This window comes from Salvia splendens, chromosome 8 (assembly GCF_004379255.2).
Source record: "Salvia splendens isolate huo1 chromosome 8, SspV2, whole genome shotgun sequence".
NCBI classification, from domain to species: domain Eukaryota; kingdom Viridiplantae; phylum Streptophyta; class Magnoliopsida; order Lamiales; family Lamiaceae; genus Salvia; species Salvia splendens.
In genome coordinates, this window is record NC_056039.1 from 7,364,892 (window position 1) to 7,388,637 (window position 23,746).

At 37.4% G+C, this 23,746-nt stretch overlaps 2 protein-coding genes across 4 annotated transcripts; both read left to right on the forward strand.

The window, feature by feature from the left end:
- The first annotated feature begins 3,918 nt into the window (after positions 1-3,918).
- Positions 3,919-12,107, forward strand: LOC121744852 (sister-chromatid cohesion protein 3-like). Of its 2 annotated transcripts, none has more exons than XM_042138524.1 (22): positions 3,919-4,171; positions 4,286-4,478; positions 5,020-5,132; positions 5,220-5,312; positions 5,528-5,688; positions 5,767-6,003; positions 6,133-6,277; positions 6,371-6,549; positions 6,743-6,888; positions 6,958-7,085; positions 7,685-7,858; positions 8,050-8,211; positions 8,320-8,520; positions 8,583-8,720; positions 8,797-9,000; positions 9,128-9,272; positions 9,672-9,784; positions 10,100-10,234; positions 10,546-10,808; positions 11,103-11,227; positions 11,458-11,748; positions 11,851-12,107. In XM_042138524.1, exons 1-22 carry the CDS (start codon positions 4,127-4,129, stop codon positions 11,862-11,864), a joined length of 3,405 nt encoding a protein of 1,134 aa, XP_041994458.1. In that variant the 5' UTR covers positions 3,919-4,126; the 3' UTR covers positions 11,865-12,107. The 2 variants fall into 2 exon arrangements, with proteins under 2 accessions (XP_041994458.1, XP_041994459.1); XM_042138525.1 differs by having other exon boundaries at positions 11,464-11,748.
- A 2,550-nt stretch (positions 12,108-14,657) lies between these two features.
- LOC121742928 (nodulin homeobox-like) lies at positions 14,658-22,993 on the forward strand. 2 transcript variants are annotated; one of them, XM_042136064.1, is made up of 19 exons: positions 14,658-14,811; positions 15,578-15,659; positions 16,118-16,243; positions 16,328-16,486; positions 17,245-17,328; positions 17,406-17,537; positions 17,683-17,901; positions 18,720-18,848; positions 19,017-19,112; positions 19,549-19,710; positions 19,847-19,947; positions 20,079-20,167; positions 20,250-20,372; positions 20,445-20,514; positions 20,663-20,726; positions 21,098-21,616; positions 21,737-21,786; positions 21,962-22,204; positions 22,477-22,993. In XM_042136064.1, exons 2-19 carry the CDS (start codon positions 15,588-15,590, stop codon positions 22,757-22,759), a joined length of 2,721 nt encoding a protein of 906 aa, XP_041991998.1. In that variant the 5' UTR covers positions 14,658-14,811; positions 15,578-15,587; the 3' UTR covers positions 22,760-22,993. The 2 variants fall into 2 exon arrangements, with proteins under 2 accessions (XP_041991998.1, XP_041991997.1); XM_042136063.1 differs by having other exon boundaries at positions 21,737-21,769; positions 21,962-22,993.
- Positions 22,994-23,746: the final 753 nt, after the last annotated feature.

The following is a 23,746-nucleotide window of genomic DNA, read 5'->3' on the forward strand; positions in this document are numbered from 1 at the left end:
TTGACTTTTGAGGAGGTGGATTGCGATGAAGTTTTTAATCCTCTTTTTATATTTTTCATTTTATGACAAGTGTTCTAATCATTTTTTTATTTAGTGATGAAGTAAATTGATTTCCTTTCTCAACTCTGCATTCCTATCTTTTTTTACTTGAATATTAAATCCTTCTCAAGTAAACACTGACCATGGATGAGTTAGAAGTAATCTGATTATAGAATTTTGTGAGGTTGATTTTCTATCAAATAAGAAAAGTAAGTAAGAAATTTGATTCTACTCGTTTCACTGTTGTTCACCCTTAGAAGTAGTACTTAATTATTTTTGTTAAATGAAATCCAGACCAATATATTCAGGTATAAAAAAAATTTAATCGTAAATTTTTGTATAACAAATGCCATCACTAAACAAGACCTCATATAAACGTGAAAGGGCCTGGTACTCTGTACACATTTGTATATCCCAAATAGGACCTCCAGTCTCTCTAATCTAACAAATAAATTGTTTTATTTGTTTAAAGTGATTAAACTTTAAAGTTAATCCACAATGCATTATGCGTTGTCCAATATAATGGAGTATATAATAGTGATATAAAATTAGAGCTCACATTTTTAGCACACCTTAAGCATGCTATTTCACCAGCATTATTATAATGTAATAATTGAATCCATTTCAGTGTTTGTTTGAATTTATAGGAGTATTTGATAGGTTGTTTTGATTCATCCTTTTTTTGGAAGCGCATTAATATTATAATTACTTGTTCAGCGCAGACAAATATTTTATTTTTCTACTGGAGTTGTTTGAGCGCAGATATTTAACAATGAAGTTGACCATTTGTTAATCCTTACTTTTTAATTGCATTTTTATCGTTACATAACTTAATTTTAGCATTGAAGTCAATAATGAAATACAAGCACCCTCTTTATAAGTAATAAAATAAAATACATATAAAAGTTGATGTATTAATTGAAACCAAAATCCACTCTGGTTGCCTCAACAACCAAAAATAACAATTTTGTGTTTTTATGTCTGGCAGTAGGTCGTAATTCATGTGATGTTAAAATACAGTATGATTCTCACATACACAAATTTTCATATGATCATTGTTATGATATAAAAATTTGAGTCTATTAGTGAAACTCCGCTTTGTCACAGTTTCTTTTAATGTATTTTCTCACAGTAAGCAATGTTAGTAATCTATACACTAAGTCATAATTTTGATTGGCTAAATTTTACCGCAAACTTCATATTATCAACCAAGATCTTTGTTGAAAATACAAGAGCATAAATTTAATATTTGAATGTAGTTTATTTGTGTTTGTCTATAAAATTTTATGCAATGGATTGACAAAAAATTAATTATACAATAACTCATTAATTTACAATTTATCGCAATACAATTTCTATGAATCTCGAGTGGCTGTCGAGCTAAGGCCTAAGAGCATGCATGAAGTAGTCACACTTCTTCTATATTTTTCCCTAGCGCAGCTCGGACATCCCTAGACTTGAACCAGATACCTCACTTGCGAAGTAAATCATTGCATCTACAGTCCACCCACTTGGGAGAGAATCAAGAGATTCATTTTCGAGAGTGATTCAATCTTCCCAAACCCAACATACAACTCTGCATTGTGTTTCGCTCTTCAAGTGTGCTTGTTCCCCCTTTCTTCCTTAACTTAGCAATTTTTTATGAAATAACTCCGACAAAAATTTGCCATACTTCGGCTTATAGACTACAATATGTTATGTATTCAGCCTTAATCCACAAGCCCGATCGAACTAGATTAGGCGTATTCCGCCAAAAGGCGGATTCGGTACACCTGTGGTTAAACAAAAAAAAAATACAAACAAATAAATAAGAGAAAATTTGAATAATAATCATTTTCTCAGATAATAGAATTAATGGATAAATATATAAAATAAAATTCCCCAGTTTCACAGTGCCGTAAGACCATCCACAATAGGCGCCCAGCGACCGCCCAGCCGAGCGCCGGCGCTGGGCGGTTCGCTGGGCGGTCTATTGCAGCCGCCCAGCGGCTGAGTGGAGAGAGAAACCGCGCAGCGCTGGGCGGTTATGTGGCGCTAGGCGGTCGGCTGGGAGGTCCGTTCGGCGCTATTGCAGCGCCCGGATCGCCCAGCGCACCGCCTAGCGCGAAAAAATATTTTTTTTTTCGAAACACTATATATACGCGCTTTGTTCGTCATTTTCATTCGCACGACTTGTTTTAACGAGTACTCTCTCTATCTTAATTTCTGTTCAAGATCAACAACGCAAAATGAGTAATGCTGGTGGTAGTAGTGGTGGTAGCGGAGGGGATGCTGAGGAGTACGAACTTCGAATGGCCGAGGCGTTGGACGCCTATACGACCAACGCGATAAACCAATGGATGGAAAGGGCCTTGCAGCCGGCGATACCTCGACCTCCCCCAGTGGTCCACCGCCGCAGTGTGATTGATCGGGATCACGTAGCTGCACATCAGCGCCTATACGAAGACTACTTCGCACAGGAGCCTCGGTTCAACGCCAACCTTTTCAGGCGTCGTTTTAGGATGACCAGGAACCTGTTTATGCGTATTGTCAACGCTTTGGAGTCTCGATATCTGTATTTCCGCTTCAGACACGATGCGTCTGGCAGACCCGGCCACACACCTATTCAAAAGTGCACTGCGGCAATCCGGCAGTTGGCCTACGGAGGCGCGGCAGACATGTGGGACGAGTATCTCCACATCAGTGAGACGACTGCCTTGCAATGTCTGAAGAATTTCTGTCTGGGAGAGATAGAAGTATTCGGTGATCAGTATCTGCGAAAGCCTACCCCCGAAGACTGCCAAGATCTGTTGCGGATGCACGGGAGTCAGCATGGGTTCCCGGGTATGTTAGGCAGCATAGATTGTATGCATTGGGACTGGAAGAACTGTCCCGCAGCCTGGAAGGGGTTCTACACGTCCTGCTACAAGGGAAAGAATCCCACGATGATCCTGGAGGCCGTAGCTGATTACCGGCTTTGGATTTGGCACGCGTATTTTGGGATAGCTGGTTCGAACAACGACCTCAACGTCCTCAACTCGTCGCCACTTTTCAACGAGCAGTGTCAGGGCGTCGGTCCGGCCATCAGTTTTGTCGCCAACGGCAACCAACATGATATGGGCTACTACTTGGCGGATGGGATATACCCTAGGTGGCCCGTCTTTGTGAAGACGACCCGATGCCCAGGAGATGCGAAGAAGGCCTACTTTGCGGCACGGCAGGAGTCGGCGCGCAAGGACGTGGAGCGCGCATTTGGTGTGCTCCAGTCTCGATGGGCGGCAATTAAGGGTTCAACGCGTTTGTGGGATGTCCAATGCATTGCTGATATCATGTACGCATGTATTATCATGCACAACATGATTGTCGAAGATGAAGGTGGCGAACTGACCAATTGGGTCAACGACGATAATGAAGCCGGTCCAAGCCACGGCGTGGCCGCCCCCAACGTACAGAGTGGGGTACCTCACGATGAAGCCGGCCTCTTACAAGCACACGCCGACATGCGCCAAACGGCGGCTCATATTCGACTCCAAAAGGATTTAATTGAAGAGTTATGGGCACGGAGGATTGACCGCCATTAGTTTTTTTTAATTATGTAATTTTTTTTAATTAATGTACTTTTTATATTTTATTAATATTAGTGAATTTTTTCGTTTTTAATTATTTCATTTTGTATATTGTGTGATTTTTAATTATTTCATTTTGTATATATTTGTTAATAATGATGTGGATAGTATGTGGCTGGGCTATGACTGGGCTATTGCTGGGCTATTTGCTTGTTTTGATGATGTGGCAGGAGGATTTTTAGTGCTGATGATGTGGCAGTGGCTGGGCTATGGCTGGGCTATTGGGGGCTATTCCTATTGTGGATGGCCTAAATAACTCTGGTTTCCCTCTCCACTTGTCCTCACTTCCAAGTTCCGGCACTACTTTCAACTGGCGGGAAGATTTCGTTGGCTAATCGAAGCGCATCCCCCCGTCTCTCTCTTTCTCCTTCCACCCCCTTCCCTCTCTCTCTCTCTGTCGCCCGCTCTCTCTCTACTCTGGCATACCCAAATCCGTGACATTTGATTGTCTGTAAATTAGCTTTACAGATTTGCAGTTGTTCATGGAAGAGGAGCCAGTTGCGCCGGATACGGCTACTCGTCGTTCGGTTAGTTGATTAAACTATAATTTGCAGATTTGATGGTTCCTTGATGTCGTTATGAACCCTAATTTTGACTTGATTTTGACTAATGCGTAATTGCTGATGTTTGTGTTCGAGTAGAAAAGGACTAGGGCTGAGGTCAGGCAAGCCGATTTCACTCGCACAGACAGAATTGAAGACGAATTGGAGGATGAGAGGGAAGAATCTTCTGATGAATTTCAACAACCTCGCCCGAAACCTAAGAGAAATAGACCTAATGAAGGTGCTTCAACTTCAGCTGCAGCCAGTCGTAAAGCTGACCTCAGCTTGACCGGTACCGCCACTTTCCTCATAGTCATTTAGAGATATTTAAACCACTAAGGTGTTTGGGATTGGGTTGTGTAAATATCTATTCAAAATTTTAACCACTGAACTAAATTGTAGGACCTCTTCCAAGGGGTTCGAGTGTTGGATCTTGTGCATAAAATATTTAATTATGGCACTTCATATCTTAATTTCAAGCGAATATGTCACTTTTTTCTCCTATTGCAGCTCCAGTATAAGTTGTGGCTGAGATAATATCAAGATTTGATATTCGTAGACCGAGTTTACTTTATCGTATGCTCAGCTAATCATCTTTTTATTGTCATGTGCTCTGTATTTCCCGCTTGGGGTTAACTGGTTTTGGCTGGATTGGGTTGCCTGAAGAATGAAATTACGCGTGCTGTATGTTTCACGCTAATTTTGCAAACTTTAGTTCACATACCATCTAGTATAGACAGTCTGGAGAGGAAGGGACTGAGCTATTTTCTACCTTTTATCTTATTGCATTTATTATATTATGTGTATGACAAATGCAGCTTCTTATTCTTCAGATGTTATCAAAGGTGATGGGAAGGAGATTCCAGAGGTAGTTAAAAGATGGGTTGAACATTATGAGAGGAACCAAAAGTCCGCAATGGCTGAACTCTTAACTATGCTGTTTGAGGTTTATTATATGCTGTGCCCCAATCACTCTTTCTGTGACCAGATTTCATCACTTTGCTCTACTACTTAAGTGCACTGTCTCATGCAGGCTTGTGGAGCAAAACATAGTATTCTAGAAGAGAATATTGAAGAGACTGATGTTGACGATGTGGTTGTTGCTCTCGTTAACATGGCGAAAAGGGTATCTTTTGCTTCTACCGAATCAGATGAATTATATATGTGTCTTGTTAATGTAACACATTTGTTTGGTTCTTAAAAGTAAATATACACGTTTTTAGAATATTTTGGTTTTTAGCATGAGGATATTTTTTGGTCACCACAGACGAGCCCTCTGTGGACAATGCAATCAATAAAAATTATTGAAACTAAAAAAATTTCTTCACAATTATGACTTAGGGGGAAGTTGAGGATTATCAGAGTTCCAAAAGGGGCTTCAAGAATTTCAAAGAAAATCTTGTATATTTCTGGGACAATTTGGTCAGTGAATGTCAGAATGGACCACTGTTTGATCAATCATTATTTGACAGATGTTTGGACTACATCATTGCGTTGTCATGGTAAGTACATGAAATCAAGTTAGCATGAATACTAAACAGAACGAAGTGGCTTTATTAAGCTTGTGGTTTCTTTGGCAGTACTCCTCCTAGAAGTTATCGTCAGATTGCATCTTTGATGGGACTTCAACTTGTCACATCCTTTATCAATGTAGCTAAAATCCTTGGTCCGCAGAGGGAAACCACTCAGAGACAGTTAGATGCTGAAAAGAAGAAGAATATTGAAGGACCTCGAGTGGAGTCGCTCACTAAAAGGTTATCAATGACACATGAGAAGATAACTATGTTGGAAGAGATGATGAGGAAAATCTTTACTGGGTATGTTATCTATATGCTGAAGTTTTGTTCATTAACTGTGGTAATATTTTGTTCCTTAGTTTTCACGCCCTCTAAGGGACTTATATCCTTTCATTGCTGTCAGTTCATCTTGAATATTTTTTTGTAAAGGTTATTCGTGCATCGTTACCGAGACATTGATCCAGATATTCGAATGTCGTGCATCGAGTCACTTGGCGTGTGGGTACTATCATATCCCTCACTTTTCTTGCAGGATTTATATTTAAAGTATCTTGGATGGACATTGAATGACAAAGTAAGTTACATTTTGTTAAATCATTGTTGAGTGTCCGAGGCTTTATTTTCTTCCAAATGCTGAAAATTTTCTTATCTTCCATCTGGTTTGAAGAGTTCTGGTGTTAGAAAGATTTCTGTACTAGCATTGCAAAATCTTTATGAGGTGGATGCCAATGTGCCATCTCTGAATCTTTTCACTCAGAGATTCTACAGAAGGATGCTTGAGCTGGCTGATGATATTGACATTTCTGTTTCAGTATGTGCAATAGGCCTCGTAAAACAGTTGTTAAGGTACAGTAATTTGCGATTATATGTATATATATGTGTTTGTGTGTGTGTGTGTTTATCTTTTCTTTTTCTTTTTCTTTTTTTTGGGGGGGTGGGGGTGGGGTTGAGCAGGGGGAGCTTCCCCAGTAAGTAGACATAATGCATGGCCATCATACATAAAACTTTTCCTGATTAGGGGTGTTGGGATATATTGCAGACATGAACTTGTGCCTGATGAAGAACTAGGTTCTTTCTACGACTTATTAATTGATGACCCACCTGAAGTCCGACGCGCCATTGGAGCACTAGTACATGATCATTTGATTGCTCAGAAATTTAACAATTCACAATCTCACTCAACAGGTACCATTTCCAGCTGCATATATATTATAATTCTTTGATTTACCTGATAACCTATTTTGTTTCTTTCAGGCAGTGACAGTGATTCTCCAGAGGTCCACATTAATAGAATGCTGAAGATACTCAAAGAATTCTCAGCTGATCCCATTCTGAGTTCATATGTCATTGATGATATATGGGATTACATGGGGGCCATGAAAGTACGTCACTGCTAATGATAGCATGTGTATGCGTGTTATAAATTCAATTAAAACATTAAGAGAGCGTAGTTAGAAACATAAAAATGATAGTACTATATATTATGGTTTCTATGATGTTACTTTGGCTTGCTGGAATGTATATTTCTCTTCCCTTCCTCATTCTGTTACTTCGCTGACAAAGAAATAAGGAATCAAAAGAATGAGGCTCCGGCTAATGTCAACTACATTATTAGTTCACCTAGGGTTTAGAAGCACAATAGATTTGTGAATCATCAAAATAAAGTGAGTTTAGTGATTCTTTCTAGGTTCTTAAGGTAATGATATTATATTTTGTACTATCTCATTGTTGATGTCCTCACTTCTTGCATTACCTCTTTTGGCTTGTTCTGCTTTTTTCTTTTCACGTTCTTTCGTTCCTGGAAGTATGCCTGCTCTAGTATTGCCTTATGGCCCCTATCCGAATCATCTTCCGGCTGTTCCAAATTCTGTGGCTGGAATAAAGTTGTTTAAATAAGTTCAATGGAATCAGATGGATTTGCGTTCATACTGGTATGTGTTGATAAATTGGCTGCCTCATGAAGGAGTGAACATCTTTGCAGGATTGGAAGTGCATCATTCGTATGCTTCTGGCAGATAATCCATCAGCCGAGCTTGATGATGTAGATGCTACAAATTTGATTAGGCTCTTCTTCTCATCAGTTAGGAAAGCAGTTGGAGAGAGGATTGTTCCTACTACTGACAATAGAAACCCACATCATACCAAAGCTCAGAAGGTTAAACAATAACAGTTTTCTCATTATCTGTCAAATATTCTATTAGAGTTCCAATTCTATTTTTTTTCTTAATACACTGCAGCGGTTTATTGGATTTCCTCAATCACAGTTATCAACATATTATCCCGTACAATGTATTATCACTAAATTATAAAATAATAAATTGCCTGTTTTTGCTTTACGATTACCAGGAAATGTTTGAAAACAGTAAGCGCGACATAACAGTTGCCATGATGAAGACCTATCCCCAGCTCTTGCGCAAATTTATGCCTGACAAGGACAAAATAGCTCCTTTAGTAGGAATTATTCCCCACATGAATCTTGAGCTTTATTCTCTTAAGAGACAGGAACAGGTGAATACTTACATTGCTTTTCTACACAGTTTAATCTGTGTAGGTTTACAAGGCATGCTACTCTTAACACAACAGTGATGCGACATATGTGTGTTCTGTCTTTTGCAGAACTTCAGGGCTGTTCTTAAACTTATAAGAGAGGCCTTTTTCAAGCACGGGGAGAAAGATAATTTGAGAGCATGTGTGAAGGCAATTAAGTTCTGTTCCTCTGAGAGTCAAGGGGAATTGCAAGACTTTGCTCAAAATCAGATCAAGGATCTTGAAGATGACTTGGTTGCCAAATTAAAATCGGCTATGAAAGATGTTATGGTGGGCTAATATTTTCTGTATTTGCATGTTGATCTGGGGATTGACTTGCTTCTTATGTGCAGAATGGTGGGGATGAATACTCCTTGCTTGTAAATCTGAAAAGGTTGCATGAACTCCAGTTAATGCACAAAGTTCCTCTAGACAGCTTGTATCAAGACCTCGTGCATATTCTTAAGAGTTTCAGGAACATAGATGATGAGGTCTGCAAATTAAATGTCTTCATTTCATGATCATTTTCTTCTATCATGCTTCTTGACATCATGTTTTGTTATACAGGTTGTTTCTTTCTTGTTTCTGAATATGTTTGTTCATGTCTCTTGGTGCCTGCACTCCATTCTATCAAGTGAAACAGTTTCAGAGACATCTTTATCTTCTCTAATAGGGAAGCGTGATGCCTTGTTGGAGGAACTTGATTACTTTTTAAGTAACTCTTTTCAACTTCATAGTGATAGTAGGTCCAAAACTCAGCTGGCATATTGGGTCAGCACTCTCTATCCTACGATTTCTAAACATATTTCCCTGCCTTCTTTGCCCCTTACTTTTTTTTTTTGGTGTTTTAAAGAATTTTAGAATAATTTTGTTTGACACTGCCATATACTTTTTGTAGGTCTGTGGTATTCTGGCAGATACCTGGTGTTTGTTTAAAAGGGCTAAATTTTCTATGACAAAGCTGGAAATATTAGGGTACACTCCAGATGTGACAGTTATTGAAAAGTATTGGAGGATGTGCGAGCAACTGCTTGATGTTTCAGGTAGTCACCTGTATCTCTTCTAACTGGTACAGTTTCATAGATGTATTTATTCAGTAACTTGTTTTTCAGCTGCGTGAATATTTATGCATGTGATCATAAGTTTCAAAGCATTCCAACTAAGTGATTTGGTTTACCCTGATGGCTGTGGTGAAGTCCCACCTTTCTGAATCTGTCCTTTATAAGATTTTGGTATTTCTTTTGGTTTCGGAAAATCATATAGATTGCTGGTCCTGCCTTCCTGCTTGCTTTTGATGTAGTTTGACCAATGAATTCATCCCTAAAGCACTTGTCAAACAGTTTGGCGGGAGCATGTTTGTTTTCTCTTATAATATGTGATGTAATGTACTATTATTATTTTTTTCTTTTTTGGTCTTTTGATTTTAATCTGTTTCGCTGCAGATGATGCAGAAGATGAAGAAGATGAAGAAAACCGAGAATATACTGAGGAGACTAATGCAGACACAGTCATGTTTGCTCTGGCCAAATTAGTGGCTACTGATACAGTTGCTAAGGTATCTCAACCTTTTGTTTTCTTTCTATATATTGATATAATTTCTTTATGTCAATCCATATTCTGGTTCTTATGTACTGGGCACTGGCTATATTTTTTGCTTATACTCCCCCCTCCACGAAAAATATTCTCATTTTCCCATTTTGGCCCATCCACCAAAATTAGTCCAATTTCTATTTATGGAAACTTTCTCACCACTTTTTCTCTTCCTCTCTCCTATTTTTCATGGACGGAGGAATATTAAAGCTATTTTAAAGTATAAAAGTGTCACGACTTGTATGTGCATGATGATATACCTATTGTGCTCTGAATGCAGGAACATCTTGCCCCAGAGGTCATCTCTCATCTGGGGAAGTATGGTGCTAGTGTCACTGAGATAGTTAAGCATCTAATTACTGTCTTAAAGAAAAAGGGAGACATCTCAAATATTCTTCTAGAAGCCTTGAAAAAGGTAAGGCTACAAATTACCCACTTACTACTATTTATGGTCTTTATTTTTTTCAAAGCTTCAATGTCTTCATTTCCTAGTATTATCTAAGGATGTGACAATAATGCAGATATTGCACAGTCTCCAAGTTAAGGTTCTGTGTTATTTTATTTTGTAAATTTGTGGCTAGTTGTTTGGATTAGAGTAGTGGTTGTTTAGATGGCCCTCTAGGGGATCCTCTTTAAGTTGTGTGATAATATCAATAAAGAAAGAGCACTGAGGATCAAATTTCTGTAATTAAAGTTTTGTTACAATATTTTTTATGGTTTGACTAGGCATACCAGAGGTATCTGGCGGCGATTTCCTCTGGTGATGATGAAACATCAAGCAAGCAATTCCAGGAGTGTAAAAGTCTTGCTGCTCGTCTGTCTGGGCCGTATGTTGGTGCTGCTCGAAACAAGTATAAAGCAGAAATTTTGAATATTGTCAGAGAAGGAATCAATTTTGCATTTTCAGAAGCACCAAAGCAGCTGTCATTTCTCGATGGTGCAATGCTGCCTTTTGTGTCCAAACTTCCTCCGTCTGACATACTTGACATGTAAGAGCTTGTACTTCCAATTTTGCTGACATTAAAAAGGCACAAAAGAGACTAATCACATAAGAGCACTTATTAATAAATTATGTTTTTCTTTTTGTTGAAAGTATCAGTTTATAAATGCATTTATATGTTGTTGTAGATTATTTAATCCATTTATATACATTAGAATCTGTATTTTATCCTCTGAGTCGAATGGTCTGATTCTTTTCTGATAGCATGTTTCTATTGCTAAATTGAGACAGCTGCAAAATGTATCGACAAATAAATTAACACATTTACATGTTTTCTGACTAGTATGAAAGGAGTTGAGAGAAGAACTGAAAATGTGAAGACAGATGAAGATCCAAGTGGTTGGCGTGCTTATCACACATTTCTAGACATCCTTCGTGAGAAATATCTGAAAAATGAAGCGGCCAAAGGTACTGCTTTAGATTTTGGTCTGTCATTAAAATTCTGTGGAATGCTCTAGTTTGATAACATATATGCAAGTCAAGTCACAGATTCTTTTGGCTTAAAAGCATAACGTCTGATACAACTTCTTGCTCTCAACCTTTAGTTTTACTAACTACTAATATAATGGTATCAGAATTTTGTAGTATTTAACCTTGGGGTATACTTCACTAATTACCAAAACCTGATGTGAATAAAGTTGCAGATGGAAACGAAGGCACAACTGTGAGGCGACGTGGTCGTCCACGCAAGCAGCAGACTCTACAAGGAAAAAGACTTTTTGATGATCAAATTTCAAGTGAAGATGAAGATCCGATTAGTGGGTCTGATCAGGATGTAGGCGCTGAAGACAAGGAAGAAGATGATGAACTACTGATACATTCACTTAGAGCATCATCCAAGCTAAGATCATTAAGGGTTTCTAAGAGCCAAACCAGAACAGTAGACAGTAACCTTGCAGCAGAGGACTTGGCGACCCCTAAAACTTCAGGTACAAATGACTTTGTTTCATGCCTCTGCCGCTTGAGGACTAGAATAAGAAGGCCTTTTATGTTTCATTTCACTGCTATAAAGTTACATTTTCTTGATGTAGGGGCATCCAGTTAGGAAAACATCGCAATTTCTGGATACCAACAGTGGGAACCTTTCATATGATACAGCGTCGTGTCATGTTAAGTTATGAAGCTACTGTTTTTATGTGTATTTTTGTTGGTCCCACTTTCGTTCATAGATTCCAAAAGATGATTCCGCAGGTGTACAAATTTGCTACAAGAAAGTCATGTTCTATCTTCGTATGATACTGTTAGGATGCTTTGCTGCTGTTTGATCTTTTTACTACCTCATATTTAAGTTTGCCGATCATTCTTTTTTGTCTTTCTTGGCATGATGAAATGGAATAAGGATGGAATGAAATGAAATGAAGGTATGAATGATATGACAATTTATTGCATTTTCATTTCGTTCTTTCATTCATTTTATTATACCAAGCAAATCAATTGAATGCAAGTGGGAATCATTTTATCGTATCAAGAAGGCTTTTATTTATTTTTGCTAGTTCTGTTTTCTGAAATCCTAGTCGAACATTATTTGTTTACCTATCTACTCAGTTTTCATTTTGATCAATTGCAATTAATTGTCTTTCTTGTTTTGTATTCGGCTATTTGAGTGCACACTTTTTTTTGTTGTTAAATACATATTCAAAACAAATTAAATTCTCGTTTTGGCACTAATAAAGTAACAAAAACTGAAGTAACATTATGGATACCGTGTTATAAAAACATTACTCTGAATACGCATTTTTAGTTGAGCATGAATTATAATCCATAATAGATAAAACAAGAGTAAGATATAAAGAAAAAGTAAATAAAGCATTGTTAGCAAAGAATGAGTCACATCTCATAAGAAAAATGAGTTTCCAAAATTAGAATGTGTACACTCTTGTATAATGGACTAAAAAGGATAGATGAAACGAGTTTCTAAAATTAAAATATGTACATTCTTGTATAATGGACTAAAAAGGATAGAGTACATACTCATACTCTCGTGGAATGGAGTAATATTATTCAAAATAAGAGTATTTTTTTCACAAGTGCTTTTATTTATTATTCGTTCTTTTCTGTACATACTGGTTTTATAGATGCCATTATTCAACATATGTTTATAGTCTTATACAGATAAATTCTTCTGAAGCAATAAACCATCATTATTTTTACTCACAATATTAATATATAGTTTGATTAATTGTATCACATTATCTATTTATGGTTTGATTAATGGTGGACTCAATTGTCATGATTATACTTTGAACAAATGTCACACACACATATGGTTTATTTCTCTTAATTCTCATATTTAAAATGCATTTACTAAATAATTTAGTTTGTTTTTGCATTTTCAACCGAGTGAGATCGCGCTTTAGAGTATACTTATTTTTATGTATGGCATCTGTTTTGTAATCTTTTACGATTTCGCCTTTTAATAATTTCTACGATTGAATTGATTAGTATAGATATGATGTTGTTCAATAACAATATACTCTCTCTGAAAAATTTATTTGAATGGATTGTCATTGTCCAATATTGACTCGACATTTAGATTTATATATTCTCAACCCGAATCCAAATCTGACCTGCATGGATCAAATTAATTTTGAAGTTATTGAATAATATTTTTTAAAGGTGATGAATATGAGGAAAGATGTGTGAATTTGAAATGATAAAAAAATTATGTGAAAATAGATGATGAATGTGAAACAGGCAGCCACAAACGATGACAATTGTTTGTAGACGTAAGAAAAACTACAATCGGAACAGCATCACCGAAATAGGTACCGCCTTCGTTCGCAAAAATAGTTTGATTTTGGAACTTTGAGATATCCATAAAAAATAATCTCATTTCTAAAATAGAAAGTCTTTCTTATATTTTATCCAAATTATTTCCCTCTTTATTTACTTTACTTACTTTTCTCCTTCTTTACTATGTCAAATTTTCATTAAAATTCTGAGGTGTTCAGTTTGCAATATTGTATATGTAGTGTGTTTGGTTCATAAGATTCAATCCAACAACTCAATCTGAGATTATTTATTAATGAAATAATTAATCATAGTTAATCCCCTATAACTAAAATAATCTCACAGTTCAATCTTAAATTATATTTTTATTATTATTTTATTTTAAAAATCGAATAATATACACAGTGGGACTATTTTTTTTGAACCCAAGGATGCATGTATCGTACGCGCCAGGATTGAGGCGTGTGGCTGAGGCGCGCTCGTTCACAGCAATAGGTGCTTCCGACCATCCACAATAGGCGCCCAGTGACCGCCCAGCCGAGCGCCGGCGCTGGGCGGTCTATTGCAGCCGCCCAGCGGCTGAGTGGAGAGAGAAACCGCGCAGCGCTGGGCGGTTATGTGGCGCTGGGCGGTCCGTTCGGCGCTATTGCAGCGCCCGGATCGCCCAGCGCACCGCCTAGCGCGAAAATTAATTTTTTTTTTCGAAACACTATATATACGCGCTTTGCTCGTCATTTTCATACGCGCGAAAATTATTGTACTTTTTTAAATTTTAATAGTATTATTAAACTTTTCCCGTATATGTCTCGTAAATTAAATTCCGTATATTGTGTGATTGTTAATTATGTCATTTTATATAATTGTTATTAGTGATGTGGCTATTGATGTGGCTGAGCTATTTATGATGTGGCTAGGCTATGGCTGGGCTATTTATGATGTGACAGGAGGATTTTTAGTGCTGATGATGTGGCAGTGGCTAGGCTATGGCTGGACTATTGCTGGGTTATTCCTATTGTGGATGACCTAAACCAACGCTAATTATCGTACGCCACAACGGTGCACAGTAGCATCGTGTGCCAACCCTTGGTGCACTGCACACTAAATTAACATTTTAAACCAAAATTTCATGAAAACGAAAGAAAATTGAATAAGGTTTACGCACAAAGACTATTTATCTTACTTAAATTCGCTCCATTTTTCTGCTATATGCAATTCGTTACTCGAAATAGTAACTTCGGCTGCTATCTCTTTCAAATTTTGAGGTATGTTGTGTATTTAGGGTTTAAATTTTGTCTCTTCTTTATCAGAAAATCCTTATGTCAATTCTGCCGGTTTCGCTTCGTACATAACGAGAACTTGCCTGCAGTCGCGCTTGTTTTGCATAGAGCAGTCATCAGGGCCGTCCCGACAAAATCAGAGGCCCTGTGCAAAAATCTAAAATGAGGTCTACCACTATAGAAAAAAAGACAATGCATTTTAAAGCTATATGATAATTAAAGAAAAAAAGACAATGCATTTTAAAGAAATATACTATAGAAAAAAAGACAAATTGATGCGTTTGCGTTGCTCCCAATCGCAATGGCCGACGATGGCAGGCGCTGCAGAAGCGATCAACGATGGCTCTGGTGAGCTGGTCCCTGTTGCGGCGTTTGTCGATGAGGAACACCGAACACGAACAGGCGGCTCCCAGGTCTACGATCGGGAAAAGAAACTGATCAGAATTGGAGTCACGGTGCTAGAAAAAGGCCTGGGCGTTGCTATACAAGAGAAATAGCTTTGTTGGGCTGAAAAAATAGGAATACATGTATATGGGCTGAAATATTTCAGAGGCCCCTGAAAATTGGGGACCCTGTGCGGTCGCACAGGCCGCACGGGCCAAGGGACGGGCCTGGCAGTCATGCATAGTTGTCCTTGAAGTGGAAATATATGCTCTGATATGCTGCTGCGTGTTTACAATCTTGAAATGTGTTTTATTTTGAAGGAGTTGTTAATTGTCTTATTTCCCCTAAATTAACTATGTGGTTATAGATCCTGAAGAATGAGGGCATCAAACGAAGCGTCTACCAGCACTGAGCTTGCGAGCACTTTATTTCGAGGCCGGCCTGAGGTGGTAAGTTGAGTAAAAGAGACTCAGTTCGATCCTTTAGCTTTTTTGCAATAGTTATTAAATGAAACTCAATGATTAATTAAGGAATTAGGCCTTATGCAAGAGCACTAGAGAGTTAATTTAACTCCTGTTTACTTTGAATTGAATAATATTTTGTAACTTTGTTAATACTTTAACGAAGAATCTTTTTAAGGTGTTTTGCTTGGATTCCTCGGGGGTGATTTTACACACAACATCTTCATAATAAAGTGGTGGAGTATGTATTGCAAAAAAAAAGGATTGGATTGGGACCAAAAAATTCTCTGGACTTAGTAATTATGTGGAAAGTATATAACCAATCAACTACATTTTATAACCAACCAAAAAATTCCTTTACTCTACCTTTTAGGCCATTGAATTAGTTAGACTATACGTTTGGAAACCATAAGGTTCTTAATGACTTTGTTCTGTTTTTAATAAAGGCACTGGATTTAATAGCTGCGGTCAAGGGACTGCATGAGCTTAGTCCTCAACAGCTTGGTAAGCTAATCAGAGATTCTGGGAACAATGTGGTTAGGCACATTGTCGAAGATGGATCGTGCATACAGGTTATTAGGAAGAAATAAATAGCTATATTGTTATTGCTATTTAAACTTTGGAATACACATGTTGGAATCACATGTATATTGCAGGTTGACTTGGAAAAATTGGCAAGGAATCTTCCTCTTCACCTAATTGCAGTGATTATGGCTTGGGAAAGGGACAAATCCACATTCAAATATTTGCTGTATGGAATTCTTCTCTTGCATTCCATGTGTGATCTTGCCTCTCGGGTGCCCAAAATTGAACAGGTTATCAGAAGTCAAACTGTATTTATCTATCATCATATCAAGCACATGGCACTGGTCTAACGTTTTGTTAATTTTCAAAAGCCCTGTATTACACTTATAATTGTATTTTTGTGCTGATTGATGCAAGGTGACAAACATTAACTGATGGAAAGAAAATCTTTATTTGACTTGGTTGCTTTACTAGTGACTTGTATTCTCTTAGAGTGTTTTTTTCCACAGCATCATGCACAGTCTGTTTGTTTTGGCTTTCCTCTTTTTTGCTTTTGGTTGCTTCGCATTTTTAACTCCCAATATTATGAGATTTGCAGTCAGGAAACTATTGTAATAGATGGAAGTTTAAAAGTATTTTAGCAAGTTATTTCTAGTTATCCTGACCACCTTTCTGCTTAATTTCCTCTAGTTTTAGGTCATTGCAGTTGCTAATGATTTTGCATAAACCACAACTTCTTAAGCTCATAAACTCATCAATCATTTCTATGATATGAGCTACTTAATGCTTTATAGGTATTTAGTTCCACCTCTCCAGTGCCCTTTTGGTCTTTACTCTTTAACCTTTAATAACTACTATGATTCACAGCACCTTATGTTCACATTGATCCTAGCTCTTTCTTAATTATCTTCCCTGTTTTTTGTACTTGGAAATTATTGTCATTCTCAACTTCTGGCAATGTACTTATTACGTGTGTTATGATGTGGTTTTATACGTATACATTCTCTGTATGCCCCTTTATTCATATATCATCATATGTTTTCTTCAGATATTGCTTGATGATGTGAAGATATCAGAACAACTGATTGACCTGGTATTTTATCTGCTAGTTCTACTTGGTGCATACAGACAGGTCAATATTCATTTCCTTGCAATTTTTAGATCTTTCCTTTGTTGTTTGTAGATATGTACTTACTACTTCGTATCCAGGAATCTCACGCCATTCCCAGTGACATGGTTCTTCTTCATTCGGCTCTGGTAGCTTGCAGTCTAAAATTGTTGACAGTCATTGTTTCTCCACAGTACCAAGAGGTTGCTCAAGCATTGACTGCATATTACAAGGTAGCAATTCAGCATTTGGTGAAAACTGAGAACATTAAATTACATGTTTAATGTTATAAATATTCCTACTTCATCTTCTTGATTGCTGTTATTTCAAAAGTGTTATCAAATTGTGTTGTGGCTGAGTAAGTGGAGTTGGTGGCAGGTGGACATATTCACAGAGGCCGCATATGCTGCTGTTTGTGTAGATGTCAAGTTTCTGCAGATCAAACTGTCTGCTCAACAGGACGATTCATCTGGAAGTGCTTCCCCTACTGCTGAAGAGACCTTGAATCACCTCTGCCAGCAGTGCAATTCTTCTCTTCAATTTGTACAGTCCCTGTGTCAGCAAAAGTTGTTCCGGGAATGTGTTGTTAAGAACAAGGTTTTTCTAGATTCTATCCTTTCATCTGATTAGAGTTTTCACTGCCTGAAAGCATTGGCATTTCTTTATAACGTCAAATGTGGTGAATACATGCTTGCTACTCCAGGAAACTTTAGCTGGAATTTCTATTTTTTATACATCTCAATTCACTCACCTAGGACTTCTTTTATTTATTTCCAAGTGAGATAGTAAGAGATTCCATAATCAGCTTGATATGCTTATCTGACTGCGGCTTTATATGATGAATGTTGGTGTCCTGTATGTCCTAGGATTTGTTTGTTACATTTGAGCTTGGGTGAAAAAGTTGCTGTTAGCTACGAAGGAATGTACTCCCTTGTCTCCAAATAGTAAGCACATTTGGCTTGCATGGATTTTAAGAAAATGGTTGGTCGATGTGGTTTGAGTGGATAAAGGTTATTACTGAGGGTCCCATTAAGTAGAAAAAAATTTTGGTTTTTTGATAAATGTGGGTTCATGAACCAAAATGGAAAGCGATTACTTTTGGGGGACACAAACATAGTAGCTGTGCTATACTATTGGGGGACTGATGGAGTAATTGTTACTAGTATCAGTGGAACCAAATGATTTTACATTGTTGGGAAGTCAAATTATTTCTTGTTAACTTAGCTAGATTAGTACTGTGTATTAAGTAGTATTTACAAGTTCTATTAATAGCACTTAGAACTTTATCTCACTCGATTACTAAAATCTCACACTTCTGAATTCTTTCTTCTTTCCTAATTACTTTCTCCTTTTCCTTTTCCCCTTTTGTTTCTTTATTATTTGTTTTCTTACCTGTGACCGGTTTATTAATTCAGGAGTTGTGCGGCAATGGTGGCGTTCTTATTCTGGTTCAGGCCGTCATGAACTTAAAGTTATCGGGCTCGGAAAATATTTCCTCCTACATGGCTGCTATTTCCCGCCTAAAATCTAAAGCTTTATCTATTGTGAGTGCACTTTCCCATTAAGATAAGTGGATATATGTCTTTGAATATTACAATTGCTGGTAAAGTTAGCACACCTTAAAATTTTTATGTGCTTGTGCTTGTGCTTGGTATGGCTGTGTGAACAGGCCCTTATTTCTTTTAAGTAAATGTGATTTTTTTGCACTGCAGCTTTTGCACCTTTGTGAAGCTGAAAGTGTATCCTACCTTGATGAGGTGGCCAGCAACACAGCAACTCAGGATATGGCAAAGTCTGTTGGACTCGAGGTATTGGTTTCTAGAATCAAAGCATCATGCAGTTTCTGTCATAACTCTCAGAGAGATACATGTTTCATTGCATTCATAATAGAAAAAGATTTCCCAGACCCTTTAGATCTATTGCTACTACAATGAAAAACAGCTAGTTTTGTACTCTGAAAATGAAACTGAAAAAATCTTAAAATGTGCTGCAGAAATTTTGCACATCGAGAAAACCCAAATACAACATATTTCAAACTTTTTCTTTTTAACTGTCTATTGTAATCCTAGTTTGTAGTATTGCCCAGTCGCATATGAATCTATAACAAAGTTTATAGTAGTATTTACTGTAAAATAAGCATTGTAATATCTGCACTTTGGGAAGATTTTTCCTTCTATACATATGCAGTTGTCAATTTGTCATTTTGCCTTACTTGGTGGTATCATGGGCATTTGTTTTGTATAGGTTCTTGCTTTGCTGAAAAAAATGTTTGGTATAGATTTAAGACAGTTAAATGCTCCCTCTGAGGCAAGCTACCCGAAGGGGCAACTGGAACTTAATGCAATGCGCTTGGCAGATGTCTTTTCAGATGATTCAAATTTTCGGTCATTCATCATGATAAACTTTGTAAGCTTTCCATCAGTTCAACTAATTTTAAAATCTTATAGAGCAATTCTTATAATTTATCAATTGTTATAATCTTTTCTCAAGGAAATTGCGTATTTTTCTTTTTTTTCCTGACCCTACAAATGTGTTGCTTTAGAGGGAAGCTTTAGCAGCAATCTTTCTACTCCCTCACGGGGAGTTTGTATCTGGCTGGTGCTCGTCTGACCTTCTAGTTTGTGAAGAGGATGCACAATTAGAGTATGTATTATCTACATCACCTCAATAATTCTTATTTCACCATATTAGTCAGTTACAACTATTGCATGGTCTGAAATACCCTAAGTTGTCAATGTATATCGACACATTCTATTTGAATTTACCCCTTGCAGTGTACCTCGTTCATCTTATGCTCATCAGAGAACGTCTTTGATTAAAGTGGTTGCAAACCTTCATTGTTTTGTTCCTGATGTATGCCAGGGTAAATAATTTAATAATTTCCGGTTTCAATCAGGGTATGCTGCTAGATATTATTTGACTAATAACATTTATTTCAACCCCAGATGAGAAGGATCTGTTTCTCAACAAGTTCATTCAGTTCATACAGAAGGACTATCAGAAACTGTCAGATGGATTCTTCTCTACTTCAGAAGCTGACAAAGTGTCCACAGTTAGCAAGAACTTATGTATGCCTGCTTCTAACTCTTCCCTTGGTTAATCAAGTACATGCCTATATTCTAATACTCTATTGCATGTAGGTTCACTGTTAAGTCATGCAGAGTCTTTGGTTCCAGGATTTTTGAATGAAGATGATGTACAACTGCTGAGGTAATTTAAATATATGCCTTCCTTCCAAGCTGAAATCGGGCATTAGTTATTTGTTCATGTCCTATCTTTCTTAGTTTGCTATTTAGATAATGAAACATTCTGGCAGATGGTCACTTTGCTGCTTCTCATAGTTGCATTTTTTTGGTAGGTTATTTATAAGTCAGTTTGAGTCCCGGATCGTTCGTGCTGCATCTGAAGATCATTTAGTCCATGTAAAACCTCTCTGGCTTAACCTACGGATATCATTCATCTTTTTCCATAAAATGTTAAGTGCATCTGTTTTTGGGGTCTTAATAGAAATGATCTTACCTTAGCAGTATATATTTTTATCACTAACCATTTTTCATATCATTTTGGTCATTTGGTTTTTTATTTTGCTTGTAAACTAGTTGTTTCCTGCAATAGTTTACCTAAAGCTGAATACTGAGGGATGTTGGTACAAAATGATCATATATACTTCTTATTTTCATTTTTGGACATTTACATAATTTCTAGCACATGGTCCAGCTAGATCAGGATTTCTAGTTCTCTTGCAACTATTGTAACTTCTTTCTGGAATTTTTTATTTTCTTGTTTGGTCTAGGATGAGAAACATGCAGTGGTGCGTTCTTCACCCTTGCACCGAGAAATGAGTTCAGGTCATGGCAATAATGTTGTCAACATGGGAGAGGGTACACTGGATTTTGGTTTCCAAGAAGTGGTTCAGTTTGATGCCAACAGGAGAGGAGAGCAATTTTTTGATAGGAAGAACTCTGGGATGATGGAGCAGGAAAAATCCAATGGGCCCTCTATAAATTCGCGAGAAAATGAGAAAGATGGTCCAGCTTTTGATAGTAGTGGGTCGGATTCCAGCCCTACTCGAGGAAAGACCCACATTGATCGCATGGATGTTGATCATATCAAGGGAAGTAGCTTTGATGAAACTGCTGAAGAAGAAAAGACTGATCCTCTACATTCTGAAGAGAAGCAGCAAAGGAAACGCAAGAGAACTATAATGAATGATAAACAGATAGCTCTTATTGAATCTGCACTTATAGATGACCCTGATATGCACTGTAATGCAACAGCTCTACGGTTGTGGGCTGATAAATTGAGTATCCATGTGAGTGAATAGTGTTTTATATTGTGATATACTCATCATATCATTTGTCTAAAAAAATATTTACAATGCATCTATGGGTTTTATTCTCTATTAAGTTCATTATTAATATATCTTTCTCAGGGAGCTGAGGTTACTACTTCAAGACTCAAATTGGTAGGCGCTCATACTCTGTTCTGTGAGTTTTTCATGTTTTATTAATATTATTTCTGGTTAAATGTTTGACATTCTTACCTGCCATAAATTGGGTTTGCATGTACACGTAAATTGTGTGCACAAGTTCATTTTCATTTAATAATTGGATGCTATAAATTACGATAATAATTATATAGTGTGTTAAATCTTCAGGCTTAATAACCGTAAAGCTAAGCTGGCACGTGCAGCCAAAGATATCCGTGTATCATATGATGGAGACACTGCTGACAGACTAGGTGGCTCTGGGCATCTTGGCTCACCACGGAGCTCTATGGATGATGCCCGTGTCTCATTTTCTGCAAGTGGGAGCAATGGTGATGAGGTTACAGACGTTGCAGTGTCAGCTAATGCTGACGAAGACGTGGGCACATCACATGCTGCACCTAGGGATATTGCAACACCAAGCCCGTCCTTTGAACCAGGACAATATGTAATGCTTGTGGACGAGAGAAGGGAGGAGGTTGGGAAGGGTGCAGTGTTTCAAGTTGGTGGACATTGGTGTGGGAATGACTTGGACCAATCTGGCACGTGTGTTGTGGACATCAAGAACCTCTCTGTCGATATATTTTCCAATGTTCTACACCCGGTGGAGGGCACAGCAACACATTTTCTCAGGCTGAGAAAAGATTTGGTTTGATGCGAGTCTTGTGGGATATAAACAAACTCTTTCTCTACTTTGAGTCCGGGGAACACGTGATGCTTGTAGGAGACAAAGCAGAGGAGATTGGGATGGGCAAGGTTTTTCAAGTACGTGGGAAATGGTGCGGGGAGGATTTGGAGCAATCTGGTATGTGCGTAGTTGACATCACGGAACTATCAATTGAGGCATTTGCTGACCTTCCGCATCCAGTGGAAGCCACGGGTAACAAGTTTTATGAGGCTGGGAAAAGGCTTGGTGTGATGAGAGTTCTGTGGGATTCAGACAAACTCTTGCGGTTGCCACCTCGGTGATTCACACAGGCTCGAGCTCGGGCTCGATGTTAAGGTTCCCTTTGCTCGTCAAGTTGAGAATTTGCAGGCAAGCAAATGTAGAATCCGTATCTATTGTGAATTGCTGCTGCGGCTTGATGGTATAGCATGGAGAATAGTTTTGCTGCTGGTGTAATCCACAAGTAAATTCTGCTATGATTTTTCTCCAGCTGCTGTTGACTTGCGCTTAGTAAAAAGTCAATTTTGGTTTCTGAAGTTGTCGGCATTAGCAATCATTATCAGTTTCAACACAAGTCCACAATTTAAAATTTAAACGACATTTACATCAGTTAATTACAAAAGCTAGAAAACTATTTAGTTTGATAGCATGCAAGATTTCCACTCAATCTATCAGATTTCTCCTACACTCTAGATCTTTCTTATTTCTTTTCTTTTTCCTTTTCATATTTTCTTTCTTTTCCCCCAAGAAACATGTGGTTTGGTTGATAGAAAAAAATTAATATACAAAATTGAAGATGATAACAAAGAATATCAATTTCATACGTATTATAAAATGTTAAAAGCATAGGATGAAACCCAAGCTGCGTACATGTAGGTAGTACTTTAATAAAAGTGGAATAAAACTATTCTCCTCTAGCATGTAAAAGCATTTCAAGATACTCCCTCCGTCCGCTAATAAGAGTTACGTTTTTTCATTTTATTCCGTCCGTGAATAGAAGTCCCGATTCACTTTATCATAAATGGTAATAGGGTCCCACCTTCCACCAATGGCGGATCCTGGAATAAAAAATCATGGGGTCGAACGAGATAATAAATATAATATTTAAATAAATTTTTTTAAATATAAATACATTATAAATGAAATATGTTTTTTTAATAAAATATATTATAAATGAAATATATTTATCTTAGGTTAAACGCAATATTTGGCTCTTATGAACAATTCAGAATATTTACATCAATAAACTTTCGTAATTTGAGATAACAATTACTTTCTTTTTCATCATT

What these genes read in the sequence shown, in the direction of transcription:
- LOC121744852 (XM_042138524.1), top strand. Translation starts at nt 4,127, where the DNA reads ATGGAAGAGGAGCCAGTTGCGCCGGATACGGCTACTCGTCGTTCG. An exon ending in ATTACATGGGGGCCATGAAA is followed by an intron (nt 7,086 to 7,684) that starts GTACGTCACTGC and finishes ACATCTTTGCAG; the next exon opens with GATTGGAAGTGCATCATTCG. An exon ending in CTACTGATACAGTTGCTAAG is followed by an intron (nt 9,785 to 10,099) that starts GTATCTCAACCT and finishes CTCTGAATGCAG; the next exon opens with GAACATCTTGCCCCAGAGGT.
- LOC121742928 (XM_042136064.1), top strand. Translation starts at nt 15,588, where the DNA reads ATGAGGGCATCAAACGAAGCGTCTACCAGCACTGAGCTTGCGAGCACT. An exon ending in CATTGACTGCATATTACAAG is followed by an intron (nt 17,538 to 17,682) that starts GTAGCAATTCAG and finishes AGTTGGTGGCAG; the next exon opens with GTGGACATATTCACAGAGGC. An exon ending in GAAGAGGATGCACAATTAGA is followed by an intron (nt 19,948 to 20,078) that starts GTATGTATTATC and finishes TACCCCTTGCAG; the next exon opens with TGTACCTCGTTCATCTTATG.